General features: G+C 40.5%; 1 protein-coding gene across 3 annotated transcripts; it reads left to right on the top strand.

Annotated features, from left to right (window-relative positions):
• Positions 1 to 4,694: 4,694 nt before the first annotated feature.
• On the top strand, positions 4,695 to 26,599 carry LOC139452553 (F-box/LRR-repeat protein 2-like). 3 transcript variants are annotated; one of them, XM_071234070.1, is made up of 11 exons: positions 4,695 to 4,728; positions 8,054 to 8,460; positions 11,517 to 11,672; positions 12,671 to 12,786; positions 13,639 to 13,718; positions 13,988 to 14,036; positions 17,892 to 18,128; positions 18,830 to 19,054; positions 21,050 to 21,205; positions 22,171 to 22,353; positions 24,425 to 26,599. In XM_071234070.1, the coding sequence occupies exons 2-11, from the start codon at positions 8,160 to 8,162 to the stop codon at positions 24,545 to 24,547; spliced, it is 1,626 nt and encodes a 541-aa protein (XP_071090171.1). In that variant the 5' UTR covers positions 4,695 to 4,728; positions 8,054 to 8,159; the 3' UTR covers positions 24,548 to 26,599. The 3 variants fall into 3 exon arrangements, with proteins under 3 accessions (XP_071090171.1, XP_071090173.1, XP_071090172.1); XM_071234072.1 differs by having other exon boundaries at positions 4,699 to 4,719; XM_071234071.1 differs by lacking the exon at positions 4,695 to 4,728 and adding an exon at positions 4,746 to 4,873.
• Positions 26,600 to 27,182: the final 583 nt, after the last annotated feature.

Below are 27,182 nucleotides of genomic sequence, written 5' to 3'. Positions count from 1 at the left end.
TACAATAAATGCTATTATAACAATGTCTCTCTTTGTCATATATTTCTTGTTTGACGTCTTGAAGCTCCATATGACCTATTTGGAGGGGTTCATACTTCCACTTAAACGTCGTCAATGACGCGATTTAGGTGGTAACACTGAGGTACCAGCAAAATACATTTCATGGGCATTTGTGTTACAATTTATTTTACAAATGTCACATTTTCAATGGTAAGGGCAGGTTACTATTGCACCAAACATTCCACAGTTATACAGCTGGGTGAGAATAAACGCTTGTTTCAAGGGCAGAAACCTTTGGAGACACAAATAATGACGTCACTAATACCCCGAATACGTGGATCGTTCCTATATATGCAACCTTTGCTATGTCTGGAAGAGACTAGATTATTCAAGAAATAGACGGAGTTTTTATCGTATTATTAACACGGGGAAAATGGACAAAGTTTTACAAATATTTCATCACGTAAATGCCTTCTATTGAGAATTAGAAATGATCAAATAAGGGAATATTACAACTAATAGACGAGGTTGCAGTATCTTCAACCTGCCAAGAGTCACACCGATAACGCACATCGTTCAGGACCAGTATCTCTCATTGTGCTGGTCAGATAGAGTTAGGCAAAAAAAAATGTCAAAACATCTGTCTGCATCTACAGCTGTTTATCATCCACTCTTATCTAGTCGCATGTAGCACCTATACATTCGTGGCATACTAGCAACTGGTAAGCTATTATTCTTACATGACAGTGTCCTGATTTCAAAGGCACTATCAATTTCCTTGAAGGTGGTTCCCTATCACAAGATGTCAACCAGGGGAAGGGGATCCAAAATACTGCTCATGAGTATGCAAATGTAATGGTAAATACTTTGCTATTTCTATCAGCCTCTTGCTCGCAAGATGGAGGCAACTGATGAACCGTTAGCGCTTTCCAAGAGCCTCCGAAGTGATGCTTTTCTCTTATACCATGATTCTCAAGCAGGCGGTAGTCACCATGGCGCTGACAGAGTATATGGTGCTCTCAGACTAAAGTGGTATTGGCCTGGGATGGACAGGAGGATGCAGGTACCCAAGGTAAGTGACAATCAGCAAGATGGCCTGAAAGATGACAGGACCACGTCACAATCAGAGGAACAGCTCTGAAACAACGGTCAACAATCCCACACTTCCTCGGACCACGGGGCAACAGATACCCAAAGTAGTTGACAAGTACCGTATTCGACGTAATAAGCGCCCAGGGCGCTCTCAAAATTGGAAATGGGGGGCTCTTATTAGAATATTATTTTGGTGGAAAAAAAACAGAGTTGAAAGATAAATTTCGTGGTTTATGCTGACAGCCTGAAATGTTTATGTACGACAGATATATTTTTCAAGAATTTAATTGCCCATAATTAAGTGTGCATATAACACACAAGTGCGTATTATGCGCGCAAAAATAAGTCTTGTGTACATTGATCAATCGGAAGGGGTGCTAATTGGGATTGTTCATTAGCCAATTTATCATAATTAGCAAATATTGCCGTGGGCGCTTATTAGAGCGGGGCGCTTATTACATCGAATGCGGTACTACCCAGTTGAAAAGCTGCTGCGTCAACGAAGGCAACAGGGTAAACGTTACTACTGAGTGAAGTGGGTTGGTTACTAAGAACCCTCATGGGAGCCCACTGAAAAAGTCACTGACGACTCCAAGCAAGGAATTCATGAACGCTTCACCAGGAAAGGTAATTTCAAGAAATTTCAATTTCAACCCCCATCCTATCGGCTGTTCTATTTGGTCTCCACATTAGATAATGCATAATTTCAGGTATTTTTATTTTAGGTAACGGGTACAGTGGACATCGGTAGCGACCCAAGTCTCCCGATGGTAATCTTTGCTAAGTGTTGACTCTCTTTTATATACACCTGTACACCTTTCAGCGACAAAGACCAATCTACACGTACACCATCCCTCCTCATTGCTCCTTCAGCCCACGAGGGTAAAGGCTGACGTCCCGCTTCCACGATTCCAGTATGATGATCCTACAACCACCCCATTTTACCCTCTTGCAGCAAAACAGTCAACAGAATTTACCTTGGATCATACCATGGTAACTGTCCTTACATTTCAGACTCTTCTCAATTTTACCTTCCTTTTGGGTTTTGACATCAGGACATTTCGTCGTCACAGGTATTAACAGATATCAACAGCCCTGTACTACATAATTGGAAACAACAAATAGTCCAAGATGTTTAGGTTTTTTTTCATTTCAATCGCCCAACTTACTAATTGTATCCCTCAGTACAAGATACAAGCACCAGGGAACCTCGCAAATCATCAATCACCAAATAGTAGGTTGTATTCTTGCTCAGTAATATATGTTGGTATGCCATCACCCATGTATCTCGTGGAAGACCCGTGAAGATCCGGAGTAGAATAGGTCTTCAGCAACCCACGCTTGCCGTAAGAGGTGACTATTCTTGTCGTAAAAGGCGACTAACGGGATCGGGTGGTCAGGCTCGCTGACTTGGTTGGTGCATGTCATCGCTCCCAATTGCGTGGATCGATGCTCATGATATCAATCACTTGATTGTCATGTCCAGACTCGATTATTTACAGACCGCCCTCATATAGCTGGAATATTGCTGAGTGCGGCGTTAAACAACAAACCCACCAACCAACCAACTCAAGGTAAGGCACTTTACGTTTGTCGTTTTCCTCACCACTCTGTACAGCTTGGTTTTTTAACTCTCTTTTAAGAGACCATTTCGTGCATATGTTCTCATCAACCACCATGGTATATGTTGCCAGATGTCTCTGTGAAACCTGTAGAGACACTGCCAGCAATTTCACTTTCCCCATCTCTTATAATGTAAATATCTATGGTTCGATTTTGTTTATGGATTTTTGGGACGAAATTTTAAATGAACATGGGGATACTATTAACATGGGGAAAATGGACAAAGTTTCACAAATATTTTATCACGTCACATGCCACATATTAAGAATTGAAAATTGTCAAATAATGAAATATTACAACTTATAGACCAGGTTGCAGTATCTCTAACCTGAATAGGCTCAAACCAATCACGCACATCGAGCAGGACCAGTATCAATTATTATGCAGGTCAGACAGAGTTAGGCAAGCAAACGTGAGGTGTCTATAGTAATACCTTTATCTGTATCTACAGATGTTTATCGTCCACCCTTATCAAATCACATGTATCATCTATACATTCGCGGCATACTTGCAACTGGTAAGCTATAATTCTTACTAAACCTAACTCATAAACAACTTGATCCGCTTATATAACTTATATAATTGTGTCGTGACAGCGCCACTAAAGTACACAATAACAACTTTATCGTCAGCGTAATCAGTAAAAGCTAGAGTATGTATAAATAATGACGACAGACAGTCACAAATCGTTCTGTGGCTGTCTAATACACTGATTGTTTTATTCACTCAACTCTTGTGTTGTCGTATACCTTGCACCTCTTCTACGCGAGTGATATGCCTCACTCGTTGTAATAGTAAAATAAAGTACTGCAGGGAGAACAAACCATGAGGGGTGCAATGGTTTATTGTACGATAAACAACGACCACGGGTCGTTTATTTCATATATAAGATATCAACATAATGTACAGCCTCTTTGAGAATGTTAGTAAAAAAAGTTATACAATTCCGTGATTTGACAAGAAATAACAACAGAACAACTAAAACATTTCTAATTAGTATTATATTAGGTCCGTGTTGAGTCACTCAGCCCATAGTATGAATACATACATACATACATACATACATACATACATACATACATACATACATACATACATACATGAATAAATATAGATGAATGAATAAATGAATAACATATTGTCTTAAGTACGACTTAATATCTTAATTATTCATTTGACTGATTCGAAGGTAAGAAAAAACAGCCAGGAATTAAGGTTTAATACGTTTTAATTGCTTCAACGGACTTAATTACCTGGTAAATATAGAACACGGTTGTATAATAATACTAAACTCGGTTCTTAAATATAAGCTTTGTGGTAGCCTAGCTAACTGTTTGTGTAGTTAAACACTAAAATTGAATAAAATATTTTTTCAGGCTGAGCTAACTTGCAGAATGCAGACATATGCAGTTCATTTACAAAGCATGGGTGTTTCAAATTTCTGACACAGTTTTTACCCACCGTGGGCGTCTGGAAGAAAGATGTGATCAGTCACCACCACACAAAACCGCTCCCACACACATGCAGGCGCTCGTATCGTATCATTCGCTCGTCACGCCGAAGACCCGGGTTCGATTCCCGACATGTGTACAATGTGTGAAGCCCATTTGTGGTGTCCCCCGCCGTGATATTGCTGGAATATTGCTAAAAGCGGCGTAAAACCATACTCACTCACTCACTCACTCACTCGTATCGTATCTCAGTGGTAATGGAAGTTATACACGCACGCGCGCACGCACCATATACATACACCTCAGAGGTCTAATGACAGCACATATACAAACATATAACCATAGAAGTCTGGGGTTACACATGGCAAGTGCTTTCATTTACCGTAGAGCAACAATGCCAGCGCCCGAGAAGTGACCAACATTCCTTGGGAAATGCCTATGTTGCTATTTTTAGATTACTATTTTTAGTAACATATTCGCGTCGGTTATATGTATAAATCTCAGTTCAGCGCATGCCTCAAGCAGACAAGCACCTGTCAACTTCCGGCTAACAGTAAGTTCGGTAAGTGTACCTTCACATTCAATCAAAAGGGACATAGCTGTCGTTCGATTGACTTTGGAACAATATATGTACAGGAAAACGTTTGGAAAATCGTCTCACCGTTGTCTCTATGTACTGATGTTCCATTCCTGAGCATCTTGTATCGGTACGTAGGCAGGTTTAGTTAGCCATGTTTACAGCTGTAACTTGAGGAGTTGAAACTGAATAGGTCCTGCAGAAGGCGATATGTATGTGTAGTCGGTGTCACAGTGACATACGACAATTTAGACATGTTAGACCCTACGTCATTGTCAAGGAATGAAATCGTGTGAATGGGATAACAGTTCGTGGGCCTCACCTCATTTACATATGGCATCGTTCCAAAATGTGTATCCCTTGGTAGCATTTTCCAAGTTATTCTCCAGCTAGGCCAAGTACAGCCTTTATTTATGAATGACCAACATGCCATTCTCATCACTTTCTCAGCCCTCGACTGAAATTAGGACACTTGAGTGTTCCTTTATAGAATTACTTCTATTTCAGCGATGTATATGTTTGTCTATTTCAAGGTAAAGGGCCCAATGAACATATTGTGCAATATGTATGTATATTAGGGCTGGGACAGGTAACTCGGCTACTTGGGTCGGGTGGGTCCTGAGTAGAACTCTGATACCCACAGGTTACCCATGGTTAGTCATGTGATATTTTGTTTAATACCAAAACTTATATCAAACTCTATGGTCACGTACACTACAAGACACTAGGCCTATGTTCCCATTTCTTTCTGACAATGCATCCATTCCTTCTGACTTTTGTATGTTTGAATAAAGATAAAACTTCATGCAGTAAACTTCAGTGTATGCATGACCAGATTGTTTTACATGTGTATCTAAATACATTTTGCCAGGGCTATGATCAAACGTTTCCAAATCGGACAGTTTGTACCTCTCTCTAAATATCTACAATGGGTACCCAGGTAGGGTCGGGTAATAGGGTGGTTGGTACCCAGGTAGTAAATTTGGACTCGTCCCAGCCCTAGTATATATTGTTGCACTTACTGAGGGGAATTCACAGAATTTCGTTTCCGTGTTGTGTTATAACCATGCAATGCCTTCATGTCGATATTGAAATGGAATGGAATCATGAAGTGTCTGTTTTCTTTTGTCTATGGGAATCTGAAAGTGACAGGTAAATTTATATTAAAATTGGGATACTGTATTCGACAGAATATGCGCCCAGCTCTAATAAGCGCCCATGGCAATATTTTCTAATATATTGGCTAGTGAACAATACCAATTAGCACCCCTTCCGATCGGTCAGTGTATAAAAGACTTATTTATTCATGTATAATACGCACTCGTGTGTTATATGCACCCTTAATTATTGGCATTTAAATTCTGGAAAAATGTATCTGTCGTATATAAACATTTCAGGCTGTCAGCACAGACCCCGAAATTTATCTTTCAACTCTGTTTTTTTCACCAAAATAATATTAAAAATATTTTGAGAGCGCCCTGGGCGCTTATTACGTCGAATTTGGTATTGAAAGTGAAACTGGATCTACTACATCAGATGACAGGCCATGTGAATCTCTTTCATGAAGATATGGGTTTGAAATGGTACTCAGACAGCCATCTTTGTTGTAAGAGTCGACTAACAGACGTCATATAGCTGCATGGAATATTGCTGAGTATGGTGTTAAACAACAGACAAACAATTACAAGGAAGTCCAGCCAGATTGTTTTGTGTTGTTGTTTGCTCTCAATATATGCAGAGACATTCTAGCAGGGGAGAACTATGTAGGAATATGCTGCTCTCCATGTTTACCCCGTGGGGTTTCTGAGATTTGAATCCATCCCCTATTAGACTGACATTTAGTCCAAGAAATAAAGTTTACTTATTTAAAAATATAATAAAAATAAAAATCCAGGAACAATCCTTAATTTCCTTGAACTGAGGTAATCTAGACTTGCCAAATCATTCTAGACTTGAGTGGGATCCTTTTTCAATATATTCTCTAAGGTCTGGGAGACAGTAGACCCCTATGTCATGGTGATGGTGGTTTTGTAAATCAAATCACAACGCACCCAACTTCCATGTTTCACCACTTGTAGATCAGTTAAACCTGAAACAGATATTTTCTAAATAAGGAACATATACACCAGTTAAATAAATTAAATAAGGAAAATGTTTCCTCAGCAAATAACATGCTGCAGTTGATTTATTTCTTTGTATTTTTAGATGTGGTGGCCAGTCAAAAGTGATATTTATATAATTTCTTTAACTAATTTAATTTAGTAGTTTATCATGTTGAGTGAAGTGCAGTTTGTGTCATGAACATGAAACGGCTTTGCCACTCCTGGTTTGTGTTCATGTGATGCCACAGCTAGGATGAAAAGAGAAATTTGAAAAATAATTTGGAACATTAATGAAGGAAATTAAACTTAGCTTTGTCTTGCTATTAATATTAAAGGTATGCTTTTTTGCATGTTTGTATTGGTTTTGATAAGCAATTCACAACAGTGGGAGGTATCTGCAATTTGAACACGGTAGAATTGATTCACAGTAACATAGCACTGCAACAGTTTGCTTCGATATGCTATGTGACAACTGATACATGCCATGCTGGGAGTCTCCGCGTAGCTACGCAAAAGTTTTACAAACATTCTGTGGAAATTTTACTTTATTAACCAAAATATAATAAAATCATAAAATCCAAAAGTTAGTGTCATATGGAACTTTAAGGTAAGCTGTGCCTAGTCCATATATGCACAGTCAAATCTGTTGCATGGGACTACTTTAAGTTGTTATGACACTGACAGTATGTTATATTTGCAACTGCAAGCCTAGATTTATCCAGTTTCAGGAAAGAGATTTGGGTTTTTATCTGGGTTTTATTATCTTTTCTATTGTTCGTTAACACAAAAAATAATTTTCAAACATTTATGTATAGTCTCATGTTTTCAGGTTAATAAAGAAAGCATTAGCTAGAAAGGCATGTAATATCCTGCAAACTTGCTCCTGCAACCCGTGAAGATCCGGGGTAGAATAGGTCAGCAAGCCATGCTTGCCGTAAAAGGCGACTATGCTTGTCGTAAAAGGCGTCTAACAGGATTGGGTGGTCAGGCTTGCTGACTTGGTTGATGCATGTCATCCATCCCAATTGCGCTGATCGATGCTCATGATATCAATCACTGGATTGTCTGGTCCAGACTCGATTATTTACAGACCGCCGTCATGTAGCTGGGATATCGCTGAGTGCGGCGTTAAACAACAAACCAACCAACCAACTTGCTCCTGCTGTTTTAGAAGACATTTAATTTTCATTCGTTTCTCCCGTTTTTAGAAACGTCGAAACATTCCACTCAGTGCAGTCATGCTGGACACGATGAGGATACATCCATGCATTGCAATGGAAGGAGGCAGCTGCCTGTAGCACATGGACTGTGAAAATGGTTAAGGCGCTGAAGGACATGTGCCTCCACTGTGTCCAGCACAGCCTGGAACACATCCCAAACTTACAGCACAACTTACCCACTTTGTACAAAGAGATCCTCATTGAACGACTGGCCAACCATGACATGTTTTATCAGCATTACCGACCATTCATTGCCAGTAATTTGTTTTGTGAGAACTTACGTTATATCAAGCTATACAAGTGTAGTCAGATAGACAACGAGTGCCTTATATCACTGTCTCGCGCCCGGTGTCAGCTGGAGGTCCTCACCATCCACAGATGTGAGAATGTGTCAGGTAAGTCCTGCCTGGTTACCATGGTAATGGGCAGAAAAATGTTTATTGTTGAGCTCATGACACAATGGATGGAAATCTCGACTAGTTAGTTACCTTAGCTGCGGCAATAGTAGCATGTTTGTCACTTTTTTTTATAGTATAAAGGCGTCACATTGATCAACAAAATGAAACACAGTTTTGTCGTGGAAATAATAAGGAAATATAGGTATCTTTTGGGGTAGCATTGGTAATGGTGATGAAGTCATTTGCTTGGTATCGTGTGATTTTTGTTTACACTATTTTGACTTGTAACGGAACTAAATATTTCACCCAGAGCATAGCTCATTTTATCGTATGTATATGTTATAGTCAAAGTGTAAAATGACTGAAATGTTCCCTGAGGCAATTCATTAAACGCCTGAATATTCAGTTATTTTTCAAATTGACTGAAATATTTGTCCATTGATGTTATTATGATTACAAATTCCAAACTTTTTTATGTTTAATTTCATCACCTAGTGACTGAAATGATAGGATAAAAAGAAAATGAAAGTTAAAACATATTTTTACATTTTTTTGTATCTAATCCACGCTTCTTAGTCTAATGTGATGTTTTATGCCCTTTTGAACATCTTAATATTTTTTTATTCAATGTGTTAAGTAAATGGTCAGATTTTTCAGTCTCTTTATAAAATGATTGAAATATGTAGACATTTTATAAATTACTGAAGTTAATTTTATTTTAAACATTGAACATAACACATACACAAATGAAAAGACAAGCTTGTGAAAACAATGATAGTGTTGTCTGTCTCGCATAAAAAAGTTCCCAACGAAAATGCAGAGGAACAAGAATGACTGTTCAATGCTACAGTAAATGAATGTGGGGGCACGGGTGGCCCAGTCGTCTGAGGCGCCGCGATTCGCTGTGCAGAGTTGCGTCCCTTGGCACGCCAGAAACCTATGATTGTGGGTTCGAATCCCGGTTCGCCCTGATTATGTTTCTAGGTTTGTCAGCACCATACCCGTGCTCGTTGGTTTCACCGAAGTGGTAAACGTCTGAGACCTGCATCACTTCGGGCTTTCCTCCCACATTAAGCTGACACGCCGCGATATGACTGGAATACTGTTAAAAGCGGCGTTAAACCCAACTCACTCACTCAGTAAATGAATGTAATCAAAATGCAGATATTGTAATTACAACCAAGTCATATGTATGATATCAATATGTATAAAAATTAGCAATCAATCAACGTATTATCGGCTTATCCTTTGAACAAAGTATGTTGTTTTTACACTTCACACCCAGATTTGAGAGTATTATGTCTGCCAATGTGCAAGATAACAGTGATTAACCATCTACACCTGCCAGTGTGCAAGACAACAGTGATTAATCAATCAAGGTATTAGCGGTTTATCCTTTGATCAATGTTTTTTGGTAACTCAACTGACAATTCCTCTCTTGCTGTGCTGCCATGTACATACAGTATTCGACGTAATAAGTGCTCCACTCTAATAAGCGCCCACGGCAATATTTGCTAACATATTGGCTAGTGAACAATCCCAATTAGCACCCCTTCCGATTGATCAATGTACACACTTGTGTGTTATATGCACCCTTAATTAAGGGCAATTAAATTCTGCAAAAATATATCCGTCGTATATAAACATTTCAGGCTGTCAGCATAAACCACAAAATTTAACCTTTAACTCTTGTTTTCTTTCACCAAAATAATATTCTAATAAGAGCTCCCTTTTTCTAATTTTGAGAGAGCCCTGGACGCTTATTACGTCGAATACGGTACTGCAAATTGTGAAATTAATGCATCTCCAAAAGAATGCGACCATTGGTCCCTAGCTAAAAACGCAACTTAATGTGAATGCTAAACGCCCCTCCTCTAAAGCATCAGTGGATTTATGTCTAAAGAAAACGTCCTCTGTCAGGATTAACAGGAGAATTCTCACCTTAATCCAACCTTACATTTATCCAATCACACACAATAGCACTGAGTGCTGAGTAGAGCACTTCTGATGAAACAGTGATGGCATAAGTGAGTAGAACTCTTGTCTTGACCCAAGCAGTGACAATTCACAGTGTTTGAATGACATTGTTTATATTCTTGTTACAAGTGCTGCTCAATAATCAGTGATGTGGAATACATAGTTTGTTTTTAGCTTATGTCTAAGTTGGTATTTTTGCTATCCAAAATGTCTTATTGCTGATATAAGTGATAATGCAAGCTAAGACCATTTTTAGCATTTAATTCACGCTAGCAATAATTTCAAGATTTACAGCATCACATGACATGTTATACGTTCAAAACATCAGACCTGGATATATAACCCAATCTCAGATTGAATAACTACTATCCACCATACCCAGCTCCCTTAGTTCTCCTCCCCAACCCCATCGGCATCTATTCCAAATCTCTAAATTCCCAAATTCTATATAAGCAACCCCTAAACCCCCCTCTTGGGTTGCACTGACCACTTTCGCCCCTTTCGGAAACACATTAAATGGCCTGGCCAGGCCCGTGTGCGAAATACGCATCAGTCAGAAAGCGCACGTTAAATCTCCAAAGTAAGTAAGTGAATAACTACTGATTTCTGTATATCCTTGACATCTTCAGAGGGACGGTGAACTTTAGTGAGATATTTTGCATAGTCTTTGTCAGGTGATCTGAGTGGTTCTACCACTAATTATACCTGCTATAAAGTCATTATCTGAGCATCAAGTGAATGACGACAAATACACAGGTGTAGGGTTATAACATTAAACATGGATGACAACACGGGACTAGTAATTGTTGTATTATATGCAATTTGTCTGAAAAATAAGGGTTGTTACTGTTTTTAGAACTGTAAATCTTGAAATTAATGCATCTCCAAATTAATATGACTGCTGACCCCTAGCCAAAAATGTTTAACTAACAATTCAGTTTATTAGACCACGGTCAAATACAAAGAGGCCATGGTTTCAGGTAGATTAAACTATTGTGACTGATTCACATGATGGACACCAGAGTAACCATGGCAACAGGTCATGATTTCTTAAATATTTTTCTTTCTTGTTTCAGATGCTGGAATACTTGCATTGACGTCAGCCCAAACATCGTTACGGAAGCTGGAACTTCAGGCGTTGCCACATCTGACAGGCCAGGGACTGTCTCAGATTACCTCCCCTTGTTTGTGGAAGGCTGACTTCCGTGGCTGCCATGCTTTATTGAACAATGGTACGGCAATATTACAATTGTTTTTTTGTTTGCAAAGTACATACCACACAACTGAGGTATAAATACAATGATGTTTATCTTAAAGCTGAATGTTATATCCATATTTGCTTAAAATATATCAAACAGTTGGACACCAGTAATCATTCTTTTTTTTACAAAATCGTCAACTCAGATTTGTCTGTAGGTCCTATGCATTTATGATAAGTGTGAATTAGTTATGTTAACAAGCTTGACTGGTGCAAATAATTGTTGTATTACATGCAATTTGCCTAAAATATGAGGGGTTTTGCTGTTTGAGTATATGAACTGAACTTCATTGTTGCAAAAACAATACGTCACATATTTGCTTTATACTTAAGTACATAACTGTACATACAGACTTATACACGCAGGCGGAGTTTGTAAGGTGAAAGGTTATAGTAAGCAATAAATCCAAGCAATAAAATGTAAGGATAATCCGATTCAAGGGGATTCCCCCTCACTCTCAATGAGGTCCCCCAGTTTCCCCCTCGCTGGTCCGAAGCCTAGTTTGTTGGGTAGCAGCAGTCTTTTTGGCCCTATGCTTTTATGATAAGTGTGAAGCTTCGATTATCAGATCATGAAAGTGACAGTTGGAATGTGATTTCTGATCGTGTAACCTCGAAACAAAAGACATCGGGTAATCCGAATGACATTAATGGGCTTAATGACTGTATTAATACAATCTAGACCATCTATAAGCCATTCCAATATGTTCTTTTGTTCAGTTTTTAATTTTTTAATCAAGTATATGTCAAAAAATGTTTTGAAGCGTAGTCCCCAGTTTGAAACTTGTGCCGTAAAGCTTGATTAAGCTGCCTTCTGATTGGATAATGTTGACATCTTGTCAGTCCTTCCTTCGTCAAGGTTCGGGAAAGGTTGGTCTGACGTGACACTTAACGGGATGTCCTCAGATCTTTTGTTTAGCGGTAGCCAGAACTAAGATCTGATTTTAATGAGATTCTTGGTTGTCATGCCAGGTATTGCAACACTTGTGCAGAAGAATCCGTCCCTACAACATCTGGTGCTGGTGGACTGTCCGAAGATAGATGAGAAGATATTCTCTATAGTGGCTGTCTCTCTTCAAGCTTCCCTGGTGAGATCTACTTGTTTTGTGGACGGTTATAGGAAAATATTATCGGAGATAGAATTATGCATGGTCCTTTGGGCAGCAAAATAACCAATTTTGTCCATTCTCATCAACAGAGAATACCTATTCAATTTGATGCCTGCAGAAATGTGGTGCCTGGTTGTGCATTTGGTTTAAATGCAGCATGTACGCATGGACAGTATTGTATATACTGCTTAATACATGCAAATTGTTAAATGCATGTGTACTTTGACCTTGATCTGACCATGAATACTTGCACAAACTGGACGTCATCTTGAACTACTAGTTGTAACATTTAAAAGATCAGCAAACTGACAGAAAGACAATTCAACTGGTTCACACAGACATTTTTCAATAAGGCCTCTTGGCTATCGTTAGTGTTTTGTGGGTTAGTCAATTTGAAAAGTAGCCATCTGTACTAGCTAGATAATTGTTTTATCTTATGTCTGCCTTAAAATATTATCATGATGAGAGAGTTAGGCACATCATACATGCTTGTCAGAAAGAGCAGCTGAATTGAAAATCCGGTGGTTGTTATGTGCAACATGGCCTACGGTGTCTCCGTCTTCTGACGACCTGAATTAGTGCTCGTCCTGTCAGCTACTGGGTCCTACCTGAGCTACAGAACCGACTCAAAACATTTTTTTGTTTTATTTTGGAACTGGGCACTGTAGCAGGAGGTTTAATTATATGAATATGAGGTAAGAGGTACAGTGGTCCTATTTTGAAACACAGTAGATTTATCTCCTCATTCCCTCAGTTAGCATGCCTCCTACTGAGACTGAGGTGTTGTGATGTCCCCCCCCCCAACGAGACTGACATGGTTTGTTGTTGCAGGAGGAGGTGGAGACCAGTCTGCACACCGTCACCGACGACAGCCTCCTGCAGCTGGCAACCCACTGTCCCAACCTCCAGCGGTAAGTGACTGAAGTGCAGTAAAATCACTTGCCTTTCTTGAGCTGGGTTGTAATCAGTTGGACATTCTTCAGTTATTATGATTAGTTTGTTTTAACAATTCAGTGAACAATTAATTTGGGTTACTAATGTTTTTGTCCATTTTCCAGATGTTACACATCAAACACAGTTTTGTGAATATTCCTGGTCTGTAGGTGGGGAAAACATTAAATAAGAAAGACTTTGTATTTGTTGCGGCCATGCTGTGAATGTAGATTTGTTGTTGTTTCAGGTTGGACTTGAATGGGTGTACCAGGGTGGGCAAAGATGCACTGGTAAAGGTGCGTGCCCAACACATGATTTGTCAAGTAACCGAGAGCTTTACTGGCAGCAGGTTCACACACTTATATAACTTGCCTGCTGCACTTTGTTTGTTTGTTGTTTAACGCCACACTCAGCAATATTTAAGCTATATGGTGTCAGTTTTTAAATAATCACGTCTGGACCAGACAATCCAGTGATAGACATATTGAGCATCAATCTATGCAATTTTGGATACGATTGACATGCCTCAAGCAAGTCATCAGTCAGTCATCAAGCCTGACCACCCGATCCCGTTAGTCGCCTCTTATGGCAAACATGGATTGCTGAAGGCATATTCTAACCTGGATCTTCATAGGTATGCTGCACTTGTAATCTTAGCTGAGGCTAATGTGCTTGGGGCTCAGTTTGACTTCCTGAAAGTGACTTGATATCATTGGTCTTTGTCCATCTATCTGTCCACCTGCTAGAGATATGCATTGCTGGTGGATCTTGGCAGAGTAGGGTAATACTACAGTTGTTGATGAGTAAGAAAAATCACATTTTTCAAATCAGATTACGTGAACAAAAATCAACTGGATCCATAATATTTTCACTCTCAGATGTAATATAATATTAATAATAGGCCATTTATGTTGCTCATATATCCAAACCACATGGGGGCATGCTCAAAGCGCTATTTTTACACCAGTCAGTGGATCAATGTGCACTCATGAATCATTCTCAGATCCCAGGGGAGTATACAACCCAAGATGCCTGTCAGGTGTTAGAAGGTTAACAACCACATTGCCATCTCATCCTACAGATGTCTTAGCCCAAAGTATCATAAATGTTTCAAATGTTCAAAGTACTGGAAAAATATTAAAGAAAACACATGGGATCCAACTGTTGGTTTCATGCTTTGGAACAAGATAACTAGTTCAGCAAGCATCCTTACCCCATGCTTTATAACCTGGAATAAAGGTGAGATTCTGTACCTCTGCTAGTCTGGGTATTAGGTTTCCTTTTGCAATTTCTACTGCAGGCTTATCAGTGGACTGAAAATGTACCTTGTTGTGGCTATGGGAGTTCCTTCCCCTTCCCGGTTGTTTGTCCTCAGTTGTGGGGCAGTCGTGTAGCCTAGTGGTTTAAGTATTCGCTCATCATGCTGAAGACCCTGGTTCGATTCCCGACATGGGTACAATGTGTGAAGCCCTGGTGTCCCCTGTCATGATATTGCTGGAATATTGCTGAAAGTGGTATAAAACCATACACACTTACTCACTCACTTCTAAGTTGTTTCCCCTTGTCAGTTGTTTCCCCTATCTAATTTGTTTCCCCTTCTCAGTTGTTTCCTCTTCTCGGTTGTTCCCCTTGTCAGTTGTTTCCCCTTCCCAGTTGTTTCCCCTTGTCAGTTGTTCCTCCTCAGTTGTTTCCCTTGTCAGTTTTTTCCCTTCCCAGTTGTTTCCACTTGTCAGTTGTTCCCCTTGTCAGTTGTTTCCCTTCTCTTTTGTTCCCCTTCTGAGTTGTTTCTCCTTCCCAGTTGTTTCCCTTGTCAGTTGTTCCCCTTCTCTTTTGTTCCCCTTCTGAGTTGTTTCCCCTTCTGAGTTGTTTCTCCTACCCAGTTGTTTCCCTTGTCAGTTGTTTCCCTTGTCATTTGTTCCCCTTCTCAGTTGTTTCTCCTTCTCAGTTGTTTCTCCTTCCCAGTTGTTCCCCTTGTCAGTTGTTCCCTTCTCTTTTGTTCCCCTTCTGAGTTGTTTCCCCTTTTGAGTTGTTTCTCCTTCCCAGTTGTTTCCCTTGTCATTTGTTTCCCTTGTCATTTGTTCCCCTTGTCATTTGTTCCCCTTCTCTTTTGTTCCCCTTCTGAGTTGTTTCCCCTTTTGAGTTGTTTCTCCTTCCCAATTGTTTCCTTTGTCATTTGTTCCCCTTCTGAGTTGTTTCCCCTTCTGAGTTGTTTCTCCTTCCCAGTTGTTTCCCTTGTCATTTGTTCCCCTTCTCAGTTGTTTCTCCTTCTCAGTTGTTTCTCCTTCCCAGTTGTTCCCCTTGTCAGTTGTTCCCTTCTCTTTTGTTCCCCTTCTGAGTTGTTTCCCCTTCTGAGTTGTTTCTCCTTCCCAGTTGTTTCCCTTGTCATTTGTTTCCCTTGTCATTTGTTCCCCTTGTCATTTGTTCCCCTTCTCTTTTGTTCCCCTTCTGAGTTGTTTCCCCTTCTGAGTTGTTTCTCCTACCCAGTTGTTTCCCTTGTCAGTTGTTTCCCTTGTCATTTGTTCCCCTTGTCATTTGTTCCCCTTCTCTTTTGTTACCCTTCTGAGTTGTTTCCCCTTCTGAGTTGTTTCTCCTACCCAGTTGTTTCCTTTGTCAGTTGTTTCCCTTGTCAGTTGTTTCCCTTGTCATTTGTTCCCCTTCTCAGTTGTTTCTCCTTCTCAGTTGTTTCTCCTTCCCAGTTGTTTCCCTTGTCTGTTGTTTCCCTTGTCAGTCATTTGTTCCCCTTCTCAGTTGTTTCTCCTTCTCAGTTGTTTCCCCTTGTCAGTTGTTTCCCTTGTCAGTTGTTCCCCTTCTCAGTTGTTTCTCCTTCTCAGTTGTTTCCCCTTGTCAGTTGTTTCCCCTTGTCAGTTGTTTCCCCTTGTCAGTTGTTTCCCTTGTCAGTTGTTTCCCCTTCTGAGTTGTTTCTCCTTGTCAGTTGTTTCCCCTTGTCAGTTGTTTCCCTTGTCAGTTGTTTCCCCTTGTCAGTTGTTTCCCCTTGTCAGTTGTTTCCCTTGTCAGTTGTTTCCCCTTCTGAGTTGTTTCCCCTTGTCAGTTGTTCCTCCTCAGTTGTTTCCCTTGTCAGTTGTTTCCTCTTCTCACTTGTTTCCTCTTCTCAGTTGTTTTCCTTGTCAGTTTTTTCCCTTCCCAGTTGTTTCCACTTGTCAGTTGTTTCCCCTTGTCAGTTGTTTCCCTTCTCTTTTGTTCCCCTTCTGAGTTGTTTCTCCTTCCCAGTTGTTTCCCTTGTCAGTTGTTCCCCTTCTCTTTTGTTCCCCTTCTGAGTTGTTTCTCCTACCCAGTTGTTTCCCTTGTCAGTTGTTTCCCTTGTCATTTGTTCCCCTTCTCAGTTGTTTCTCCTTCTCAGTTGTTTCTCCTTTCCAGTTGTTCCCCTTGTCAGTTGTTCCCTTCTCTTTTGTTCCCCTTCTGAGTTGTTTCCCCTTTTGAGTTGTTTCCCTTGTCAGTTGTTCCCCTTCTCTTTTGTTCCCCTTCTGAGTTGTTTCCCCTTCTGAGTTGTTTCTCCTACCCAGTTGTTTCCCTTGTCAGTTGTTCCCCTTGTCATTTGTTCCCCTTCTCTTTTGTTACCCTTCTGAGTTGTTTCCCCTTCTGAGTTGTTTCTCCTACCCAGTTGTTTCCCTTGTCAGTTGTTTCCCTTGTCAGTTGTTTCCCTTGTCATTTGTTCCCCTTCTCAGTTGTTTCTCCTTCTCAGTTGTTTCTCCTTCCCAGTTGTTTCCCTTGTCTGTTGTTTCCCTTGTCATTTGTTCCCCTTCTCAGTTGTTTCTCCTTCTCAGTTGTTTCCCCTTGTCAGTTGTTTCCCTTGTCAGTTGTTTCCCCTTGTCAGTTGTTTTCCTAGTCAGTTGTTTCTCCTTCTCAGTTGTTTCCCCTTGTCAGTTGTTTCCCCTTGTCAGTTGTTTCCCCTTGTCAGTTGTTTCCCCTTCTCAGTTGTTTCCCCTTCTGAGTTGTTTCTCCTTGTCAGTTGTTTCCCCTTGTCAGTTGTTTCCCTTGTCAGTTGTTTCCCCTTGTCAGTTGTTTCCCTTGTCAGTTGTTTCCCTTGTCAGTTGTTTCCCCTTGTCAGTTGTTTCCCCTTCTGAGTTGTTTCTCCTTCTGAGTTGTTTCCCCTTCTGAGTTGTTTCCCCTTCTCAGTTGTTTCCCCTTCTCAGTTGTTTCAGGGATGTCCTCATCTGGAGAAGCTGGACCTGTCATACTGCAACCGTCTCCGCCAACACCCAGAGAGTGAGGTGCTGTGGACGTTGCCGCAGTCGCTGCGAGAGCTCTCTCTGTGCGGCATTCTCTTGGAAGATGAAGGCATATTTGTGGAGTGTCTGCAACGTCTCCGTAACATCAACTCCATCAGACTTTGTGGGGTCTCTGCCTTAAATGATGACACTCTCACAAAGGTAATTGGGTTCAAGTTGGTACTCTACTGACTGACTGAGTGTGGAACAGTATTCTACATGTGTACGCAGGCTGTTGGCCCTTCTCAGTGTTGGGTTACCTGGATGGTAAGGTGAACACAATATTCTACCAGGGACCTTATTTCTCCAAGCCATAAACATAGCTGTCCACGTTTAACAGTGAAACAGCTAGGACACTTATCCCAATACACTTGTGACATGTGTCATGAATCTCAATGGGAATAGTTGTCTGTAAAGTCAAAAAGCTCTTTCTTTTTCCATTTCTGTGTCCATTTGGACACCTATCGCATTCAACTGGCTGTCACTAATATACAAACGGCCTCAACAGACCAAAATCACATGCAATGGACTACTCAAACTATGTACTAAATTGACTGGGCCACTTTGTTATGACCCATAGTTGAAATTTAGTCAGGCTTAGAACTCTTTGACCAGCCGTCGTATTAGCCAACTAAAATGAAGAGTGATTAAATCTATGTGTTGTTGCTGATAATATTAACCACTGGTTTGCCTGTCTGAAACTGGAATATTTACAGAACTCTGTAAGTATATTATTGCTGGCTGCAGTGCTAAACAACTCCCTGACAATGCTTTTAGGTGTTGATGGCTGCAGTGCAAAACTGCCTGACAATGCTTGTAGGTGTTGATGGCTGCAATGTAAAACTCCCTGATAATCCTTGCAGGTGTTGGAGCACATCGGGGGCAAGTTGTCCCTGCTGGACCTGAGTGGAGGCATCACAAGGAAGCTGACAGACCGGGGGTTGGCGGCGGTGGCCCGGTACTGCACCAGCCTGGAGTCCCTCTCCATCAGCCTCCTCCACATGCCCACGGGGATCACCCTCATGCCCCTCTTCAAGGACCGGGACAGGGCGCTCCAGCTCAAGAAGCTCTACCTCAGCTGCAACATGGTAAGTACGGTGCTTCAGACTGATACCAAGCTAAGGGGTCAAGCGACCCATTGAACGTTAAACAATGAGTGACATTTCCTAATTGTATGCCGTTGAGGGTCCTGTGTTTTGTTTTGGTGTAAGTAGCCTATTTACCATGGCACTTGAAGGAGTATATGGTAAGAAGGGTATCACAAATGTGCCACAAAATATAAAAATATCCATGAAACCTCAATGATAATGTAATGCTGAGTAAGGTAGCCTGTTTAGCACATGCTCACTTCTCAAGTATAACAGCAAGATTACGATTACAATTGCTGTGAAATGTCATACAACTGCAGTGAAATGTCATACAACTGTTGTGAAATCTAATACAACTGTGGTAATATGTAATACAACTGTGGCTAAATGTAACGCAACTGTTGTGAAATGTCATACAACTGTTGTGAAATCTAATACATCTGTGGTAATATGTAATACAACTGTGGCTATATGTAATGCAACTGTTGTGAAATGTCATACAACTGTTGTGAAATCTAATACAACTGTGGTAATATGTAATACAACTGTGGCTAAATGTAATGCAACTGTTGTGAAATGTCATACAACTGTTGTGAAATCTAATACAACTGCAGTGAAATGTCATACAACTGTTGTGAAATTTCATACAACTGTTGTGAAATCTAATACAACTGCAGTGAAATGTCATACAACTGTTGTGAAATTTCATACAACTGTTGTGAAATCTAATACAACTGCAGTGAAATGTCATACAACTGCAGTGAAATGTCATACAACTGCAGTGAAATGTCTATGTGTACAACTTGTAAATAAATGCTGATATACAACTATTCATTTGAAAGTGTACGAGGAAACATACATGATCTTCAAAATGTGCTTGTTAAATTTTTGGACCCGCAACACTGATCCCTCATCCTATTTAGTTAAATTTAAAATTAACATGTTTGTGGTATTCTAGATCTGACATGGTTCCGACCACTATGGCCATGCTAATGTTTTCATGCTTCTCTCAAATAGACCTAGAACTGATACACAAGATAGCTCCACCACTGTGGCCATGCTAATGTCTCCATACTTCCCTCAGATAGACCTAGAACTGTTACACAAGATAGCTCCACCACTGTGGCCATGCTAATGTCTCCATACTTCCTTCAGATAGACCTGGAACTGTTATACAAGATAGCTCCTCCACTGTGGCCATGCTAATGTCTCCATACTTCCCTCAGATAGACCTAGAACTGTTACACAAGATAGCTCCACCACTGTGGCCATGCTAATGTCTCCATACTTCCTTCAGATAGACCTGGAACTGTTATACAAGATAGCTCCTCCACTGTGGCCATGCTAATGTCTCCATACTTCCCTCAGATAGACCTGGAACTGTTACACAAGATAGCTCCACCACTGTGGCCATACTAATGTCTCCATGCTTCCCTCAGATAGACCTAGAACTGTTACACAAGATAATCCACTGTGGCGATGCTAATATCTCCATGCTTCCCTCAGATAGACCTAGAACTGTTACACAAGATAGCTCCACCTCTGTGACCATGCTAATGTCTCCATACTTCCTTCAGATAGACCTGGAACTGTTATACAAGATAGCTCCTCCACTGTGGCCATGCTAATGTCTCCATACTTCCCTCAGATAGACCTGGAACTGTTACACAAGATAGCTCCACCACTGTGGCCATACTAATGTCTCCATGCTTCCCTCAGATAGACCTAGAACTGTTACACAAGATAATCCACTGTGGCGATGCTAATATCTCCATGCTTCCCTCAGATAGACCTAGAACTGTTACACAAGATAGCTCCACCTCTGTGACCATGCTAATGTCTCCATACTTCCCTCAGATAGACCTAGAACTGTTACACAAGATAGCTCCTCCACTATGGCCATACTAATGTCTCCATACTTCCCTCAGATAGACCTAGAACTGTTACACAAGATAATCCACTGTGGCCATGCTAATGTCTCCATGCTTCCCTCAGATAGAACTAGAACTGTTACACAAGATAGCTGCCACCTGCCACCACCTGGACCAACTGGACCTGTCGGGACTGGTGTGCGTCACGGACGACCTGCTGTCACAGCTGGCCCACAACTGCCGGCACATCTCCCACCTCAGCATCAAAGGCTGCAGACAGGTACATATACTACTCAAGAGAAGTTAAGAAACATGGCATGACATGTAAACTATAGTAATATGAAAGAATAGGGTGTCCTTTAAGTTCTTTTTCGTAGTATACATAGACTTTTCTGATTCTATTTTTAAGAAAGAAAATTCATGTAGGATTAGATCTGTTACAATTATCCAAAGATTTGGTGCATTGTGATAATTTATTGATAAGTTTGTGGTACTGTGACAGTTAGGTCACATTACGAAGCTCAATATACACATTGTGACCTTACTGTCAAAAAAAAAATATATATATATATTTATTTTTGATCAAGGTATATGTTACTACGGTTACAACTGGGATAGATCATGCCAGAAACATTTAAAAAAATCGTTAAATGAAAGCTTAAAAAAATAAAACAATTGTTTCTCAGGCAATGGCTTTTGAAAATGTAGTGCGAATGGGCAGTTGTTTTGTTGTTGTTCAAACTAGTATTTAAGCTAATAAACTGATGTGTAACTAAATGGACAGATGTGTACAATAAAATCGGGAAATGGCCTCCCTACATAAATGTATTGCTTAATGAGTAAAAGACTAGAATACAGTATTTCACTACCATTGGACTAATATTTTTTTCAAATGGAAATAAAAATGAAACGTGAGGGAGACTTTATAATGATGACTATTATTTTTTAACCTGACATGATGAATGTAAGAAACCAATTGCAAGGCCGTAGTTAACTTTTTTTGACAAGGGGCGCAAATATGTGTACAAGTATCACTTGTCCCCAACTTGATTCAAATAAAACTGTTTTCTATAAAAAATCTAGGGGGGCAACTGCCCCCCACCTGTCCCCCGGCTGGCTACGTCACTGAATCGGGTGGTTGTTTGCATTTGAGTTGTGATTGGACATATCTTTAGTTAAGTGTATTCATGATTCTGAGATGTTAATCTACTATGACTTACTGATGTTAGTATGGGTGATTTTCAGGTGACGGACTATGGCGTGTGTGAGGTGGTGCGGTGTTGTCCTCTTCGCCGTCTGGTTGTGTCTGGTATCAACAACCTGACTGACAAGTCCCTCTTTGCCCTGGCCAACAGCAACCCCTACCTTGAAGAGATCTATCTCAATGGCTGCTCAAAGACAACTCCCATGGCCATAAAATATCTCATGGTAAGAACTAAATCTGTGAATGTGTCACAGATGGCTGGTCTGAGGCATTTCACCTACATTGCAGAGTTGTCTCCCTTGGCTCCCAGGATCTGCTGGGCAGAGATTCAAATCCAAGATTTACCTTGATTGTGGTTCTTGGATTATCGGAACCACAGTATGATTGTTGGTTTACGAAGAGGTGTAAATGTCCAAAGCCTCTATCATGTCCTTCTCACATTAGCTGACAAGCTGTGGCAAAACTCAGATACTGGTCTGTGTGGGCACTATGGGGGCACAGATGGCCCAGTCATCTTAGGTGGCACAATTCACTGTGCAGAGGTGCATCCCTTGGGCACGCTAGAACTCAATCACTATGGATTTAAATTTCCATTCACCCTGATTATGTTTCTTGGTGAGTCAGCACGAAACTCGTGCGCTTGGGTTTCACCAAAGTGTTAAACGTCAGAGACCTGCTTCACTTCAGGCTTTCTCCCACACCATGATATAACTGGTTACTTATCAAAGCGGCGTTAAAACCAAACTCCCAAACTGGTGTGCTCTGTAGACATATATCATCTGCTTTGTGTCAAACGAAACACTCACAACAGAAATAGTATAGCAAGCTCATCCCCCCATATACTAATGTATCAAATGTTGTCACCTGAGAAGGAATTGGTATTTATTTGAAAATATATTGTGCATTTTGACACTTACTGGCCTGATTTGGAATAAAATGTAATAAAAATTGTGACAAGCTCTCTATTTTGATCTGGAAGAAGTTTGACTGTTGCAAATGTAAGATAAATAGTCAGTCAAACCTAGTTGATTCAAACTCAAATATCATTCATGACGATGGATGTTTTCTCGGCAGAATCACTATCTATAAAATGGTCATGTATCGACAGTCCTCTTGATTTGGAGTACAGATAACTTGATATATTCAATGGTCTACAGCTTCAAGGCTTCATGGTATTATTCATTCATGTTAGTTGAAAGAACTATTATCTATCAATTCATATATCAATACACAGGGAGCTGCTGTTGTTAGTCGACTGTGTCTGTTTGTCAGGGATGTAAGTCGACTGTGTCTGTTTGGCAGGACTGTATGTCAACTGCGACCATTTGGCAGGACTGTAAGTTGACTGTGTCCATTTGGCAGGACTGTATGTCGACTGACTGTTTGGCAGGACTGCTGTTGTTAGACGACTGTGTCTCTTTGGCAGGACTGCTATTGTTAGTCGACTGCTTCTGTTTGGCAGGACTGTAAGTCGACTGACTGTTTGGCAGGACTGCCGTTGTTAGTCGACTGTGTCTGTTTGGCAGGACTGTAAGTTGACTGTGACTGTTTGGCAGGACTACTGTTGTTAGTTGACTGCTGTTGTTAGTTGACTGCTGTTGTTAGTTGACTGCTGTTGTTAGTTGACTGCTGTTGTTAGTTGACTGCTGTTGTTAGTTGACTGCTGTTGTTAGTTGACTGCTGTTGTTAGTTGACTACTGTTGTTAGTTAACTGCTGTTGTTAGTTGACTACTGTTGTTAGTTGACTGCTGTTGTTAGTTGACTGCTGTTGTTAGTTGACTGCTGTTGTTAGTTGACTACTGTTGTTAGTTGACTGCTGTTGTTAGTTAACTGCTGTTGTTAGTTGACTACTGTTGTAAGTTGACTGCTGTTGTTAGTTGACTGCTGTTGTTAGTTGACTGTGACTGTTTGGCAGGACTACTGTTGTTAGTTGACTGCTGTTGTTAGTTAACTGCTGTTGTTAGTTGACTGCTGTTGTTAGTTAACTGCTGTTGTTAGTTGACTACTGTTGTAAGTTGACTGCTGTTGTTAGTTGACTGCTGTTGTTAGTTGACTGTGACTGTTTGGCAGGACTGCTGTTGTTAGTTGACTGCTGTTGTTAGTTGACTACTGTTGTTAGTTGACTGCTGTTGTTAGTTAACTGCTGTTGTTAGTTGACTACTGTTGTAAGTTGACTGCTGTTGTTAGTTGACTGCTGTTGTTAGTTGACTGTGACTGTTTGGCAGGACTGCTGTTGTTAGTTGACTGCTGTTGTTAGTTGACTGCTGTTGTTAGTTGAGTGTGTCTGTTTTGCAGGACTGCTGTGTGCCCCGGCTGTATGTCCAACACTGTGTTCCCAACGCTGTCCCCGACCAGCTGATGGCCAAGAACCTGGACACCGGCGAGTTCTGTCGAGCTGACCTCCTCCATACATCCTAGCATATTCCTGTACAACGCTGTGCAAGATGAACTGCTTGCAGGAACATGTACTGGACAACATTGTTGCAGGATGATCACCTTGCAAGCTGACCTCCTCCATACATCCTAACAGAGTTATGTACAACACTGTGCAAGATGAACTGCTTGCAGGAACATGTACTGGACAACATTGTTGCAGGATGATCACCTTGCGAGCTGACCTCTATACATCCTAACAGTGTCCTGTCCAATACTGTGGAAGATGAAAATGTCCAATGCTGTTGCAGGATCAGCATGTACCATGATTAACACCTTTCAGGAAATTTATTGTACAACATGGTTGCTGGATCAGCACTTAACGGGATCTAGCATCTCTTAGAATATGATGAAATACCTCAGATGGTACACTAGATCATTTTAATCCAATTTTTATCAGCAAATGACCATTGATATGGTTGATGCGACTTTGAGTGGAAGAGTGAGAGAATGGATGAAATGTTATCTTGTATACTGGGTGCCTGTATTCTTTTCTGGCAGGGTGAATCCTGCATTTGTTGTGATATATATGTAATTTGTAATATATTATATTTCATCAGAAAGTTATAACATCATTATTCACCAAAGATAATGTGACCTTCATGTCCGATCTACCTTGTATTAGCTGTGCAAACATAAAGACGTGGTCAGGGTGTCTGTTGTATGACACCAAGGCCATGTTTCCATTTTCCATATATGTAGACTTGTGAAGCATCTTCTATGTTTTAGATTGTTTGATAGGCAGTACTTAGAAGTTGACGGATGACAAGGTAGACACAATTTGATGGATAACAACTTCTTTAATACTGGTCCTGCTTGACAACAGTGTAAGGATCTATACCGAAACATCGCTTTTTACAGTATTAAAGAAGTTGTTATCCATAAAATTGTGTCTACCTTATCCTCAATGTTACTCCTTCCTGAAGTTGCTACAAAACTATAAAGCAACAATAAACTAGACATCCTCACCAATGACAAGATTGGCTCTGGAAGAAACGTGACAAAGAATCTGTGCATACTAAGATGTTTTATGAATTGTTTTGAAGCTTAACTGTTTGATTTTCTAAGGCCTAATGCCATTCTTCCAGTGAAGTATGTATCACAGGAACCACTTATTGTGAAACCACTGCTGTAAAGCATGTTATGTGTGTCATTCGATCAAAGTCCTCAAAAGAAGCATTCCAGGTTGTCTGTCGTCTTCTTCATTCAAAACTGGCTCCCACAGGATGCTTTGCAGACCACTGGGATGTCATGAAGTCACAATGAAATAATATCACTGATCTCATGCCCACTTAAGCTCATTAGCTGTACTTTTTACACAAAACACTGCTCATCACTGATTACAAACTTAAAAAGTAGAGTCTCACCCAAGTTTCTTTGATATGGGGGAGATTGTCTATGTCAGGAACCATCAGTGAACAAACCACCTAGTCCTACGGTAGTATCCAGAGTTAAATGTCGCCAGCAGGGGCACAGGTGGCCCAGTTGTCTAAGGTGCTGCAAATTGCTATGAAGAGTTGACCTGCAATCACTTCGGGCTTTCCTCCCACATTAAGCTCACAACGCCGTGATATAACTGGAATACTATTAAAAGCGGCGTAAAACCCAACTCACTCACTCACTCACCATGTGTTTTACAATTCATCCTACATCGGATGTGGTTTTACACCATCATTCCATTATACCTTTTGTAATGTAAACACATAAAAGAAATCTAAAATATGCTTCTTTGGGGTGGGCGCCGGCGTCAATATTTTACTGTGTAGAGTTGTGTCCCTTAGGCCCCCCAGAAATGTATGATCGTGGGTTCGAATCCCGGTTCGCCCAGTTATGGTTCTAGGTTCGTCAGTACCGTACCCATGCTCGTGAGTTTCATCAATGTTGTAAAGATCCAAGACCTGCATCACTTCAGGTTCCCTCCCAAATGTGATAATACTGGAATACCAAAAGCAGTTTTAAACCATACTCACTCCTTCACTCCCCAAAGGAACTATTATGTATTATGTGTTGTCTATTCTTAGCAAAGTTTCATTGTATGGATACATAGAAGATTTTATGAGTGTTCATGTCATACTATGTTTACAACACGAGTGTTTAAATCTAGGCACGAGTGTTGTAAACATAGAATGACATGAACACAACAAATATGATGTTCTATTTATTACCGAAGATGTTTACATGCAGAGACGGATTTTAATGTTTTTTTTCGATAAGGACAGCAAGTCACAACAGCAGCGTAACAACAAATTGTTGAATGTCATCAACAATCTTCAGCCATGACGTCGTTTCTTGTGTGGCGTCATTCCGACCTCATGTCGCAATAAGGCCAACAATGCTGTCTGAATGACAGAAACAATACACTGTTGTCTAGTGATGTGATATGACCCTAGGGCACATATGATTTTAATGAACCCCGATATGTTTGCCCTCGTAGGTCATAAAATGTGCTTATTAAACCAAGCCAGAAACATGTAAATCATACTTTTTGAAAACAATCTACCTTCTCAAGAGACTTAATGTCTCTAACTTTTATTAGCATTTGTTCAATAAGCAGTGGGGAGCACGGGTGGCCCAGTCGATTAAGGTGCCGCGATTTGCTGTGCAGATTGGCGTCCCTAGG

The sequence above is a fragment of the Haliotis cracherodii genome, unplaced genomic scaffold (assembly GCF_022045235.1).
Source record: "Haliotis cracherodii isolate W230 unplaced genomic scaffold, xgHalCrac1.p SCAF_9, whole genome shotgun sequence".
NCBI classification, from domain to species: domain Eukaryota; kingdom Metazoa; phylum Mollusca; class Gastropoda; order Lepetellida; family Haliotidae; genus Haliotis; species Haliotis cracherodii.
The sequence above is the reverse complement of the archived record's forward strand: the minus strand, read 5'-3'. Positions and strand labels throughout refer to the sequence as shown.

Excerpts from the sequence above, each read along its gene's own strand:
- LOC139452553 (XM_071234070.1), top strand. The coding sequence starts at position 8,160 with ATGGTTAAGGCGCTGAAGGACATGTGCCTCCACTGTGTCCAGCACAGC. Across the intron at positions 12,787-13,638 it reads TCTCTCTTCAAGCTTCCCTG|GAGGAGGTGGAGACCAGTCT; the intron begins GTGAGATCTACT and ends TTGTTGTTGCAG. Across the intron at positions 18,129-18,829 it reads ATGATGACACTCTCACAAAG|GTGTTGGAGCACATCGGGGG; the intron begins GTAATTGGGTTC and ends TAATCCTTGCAG.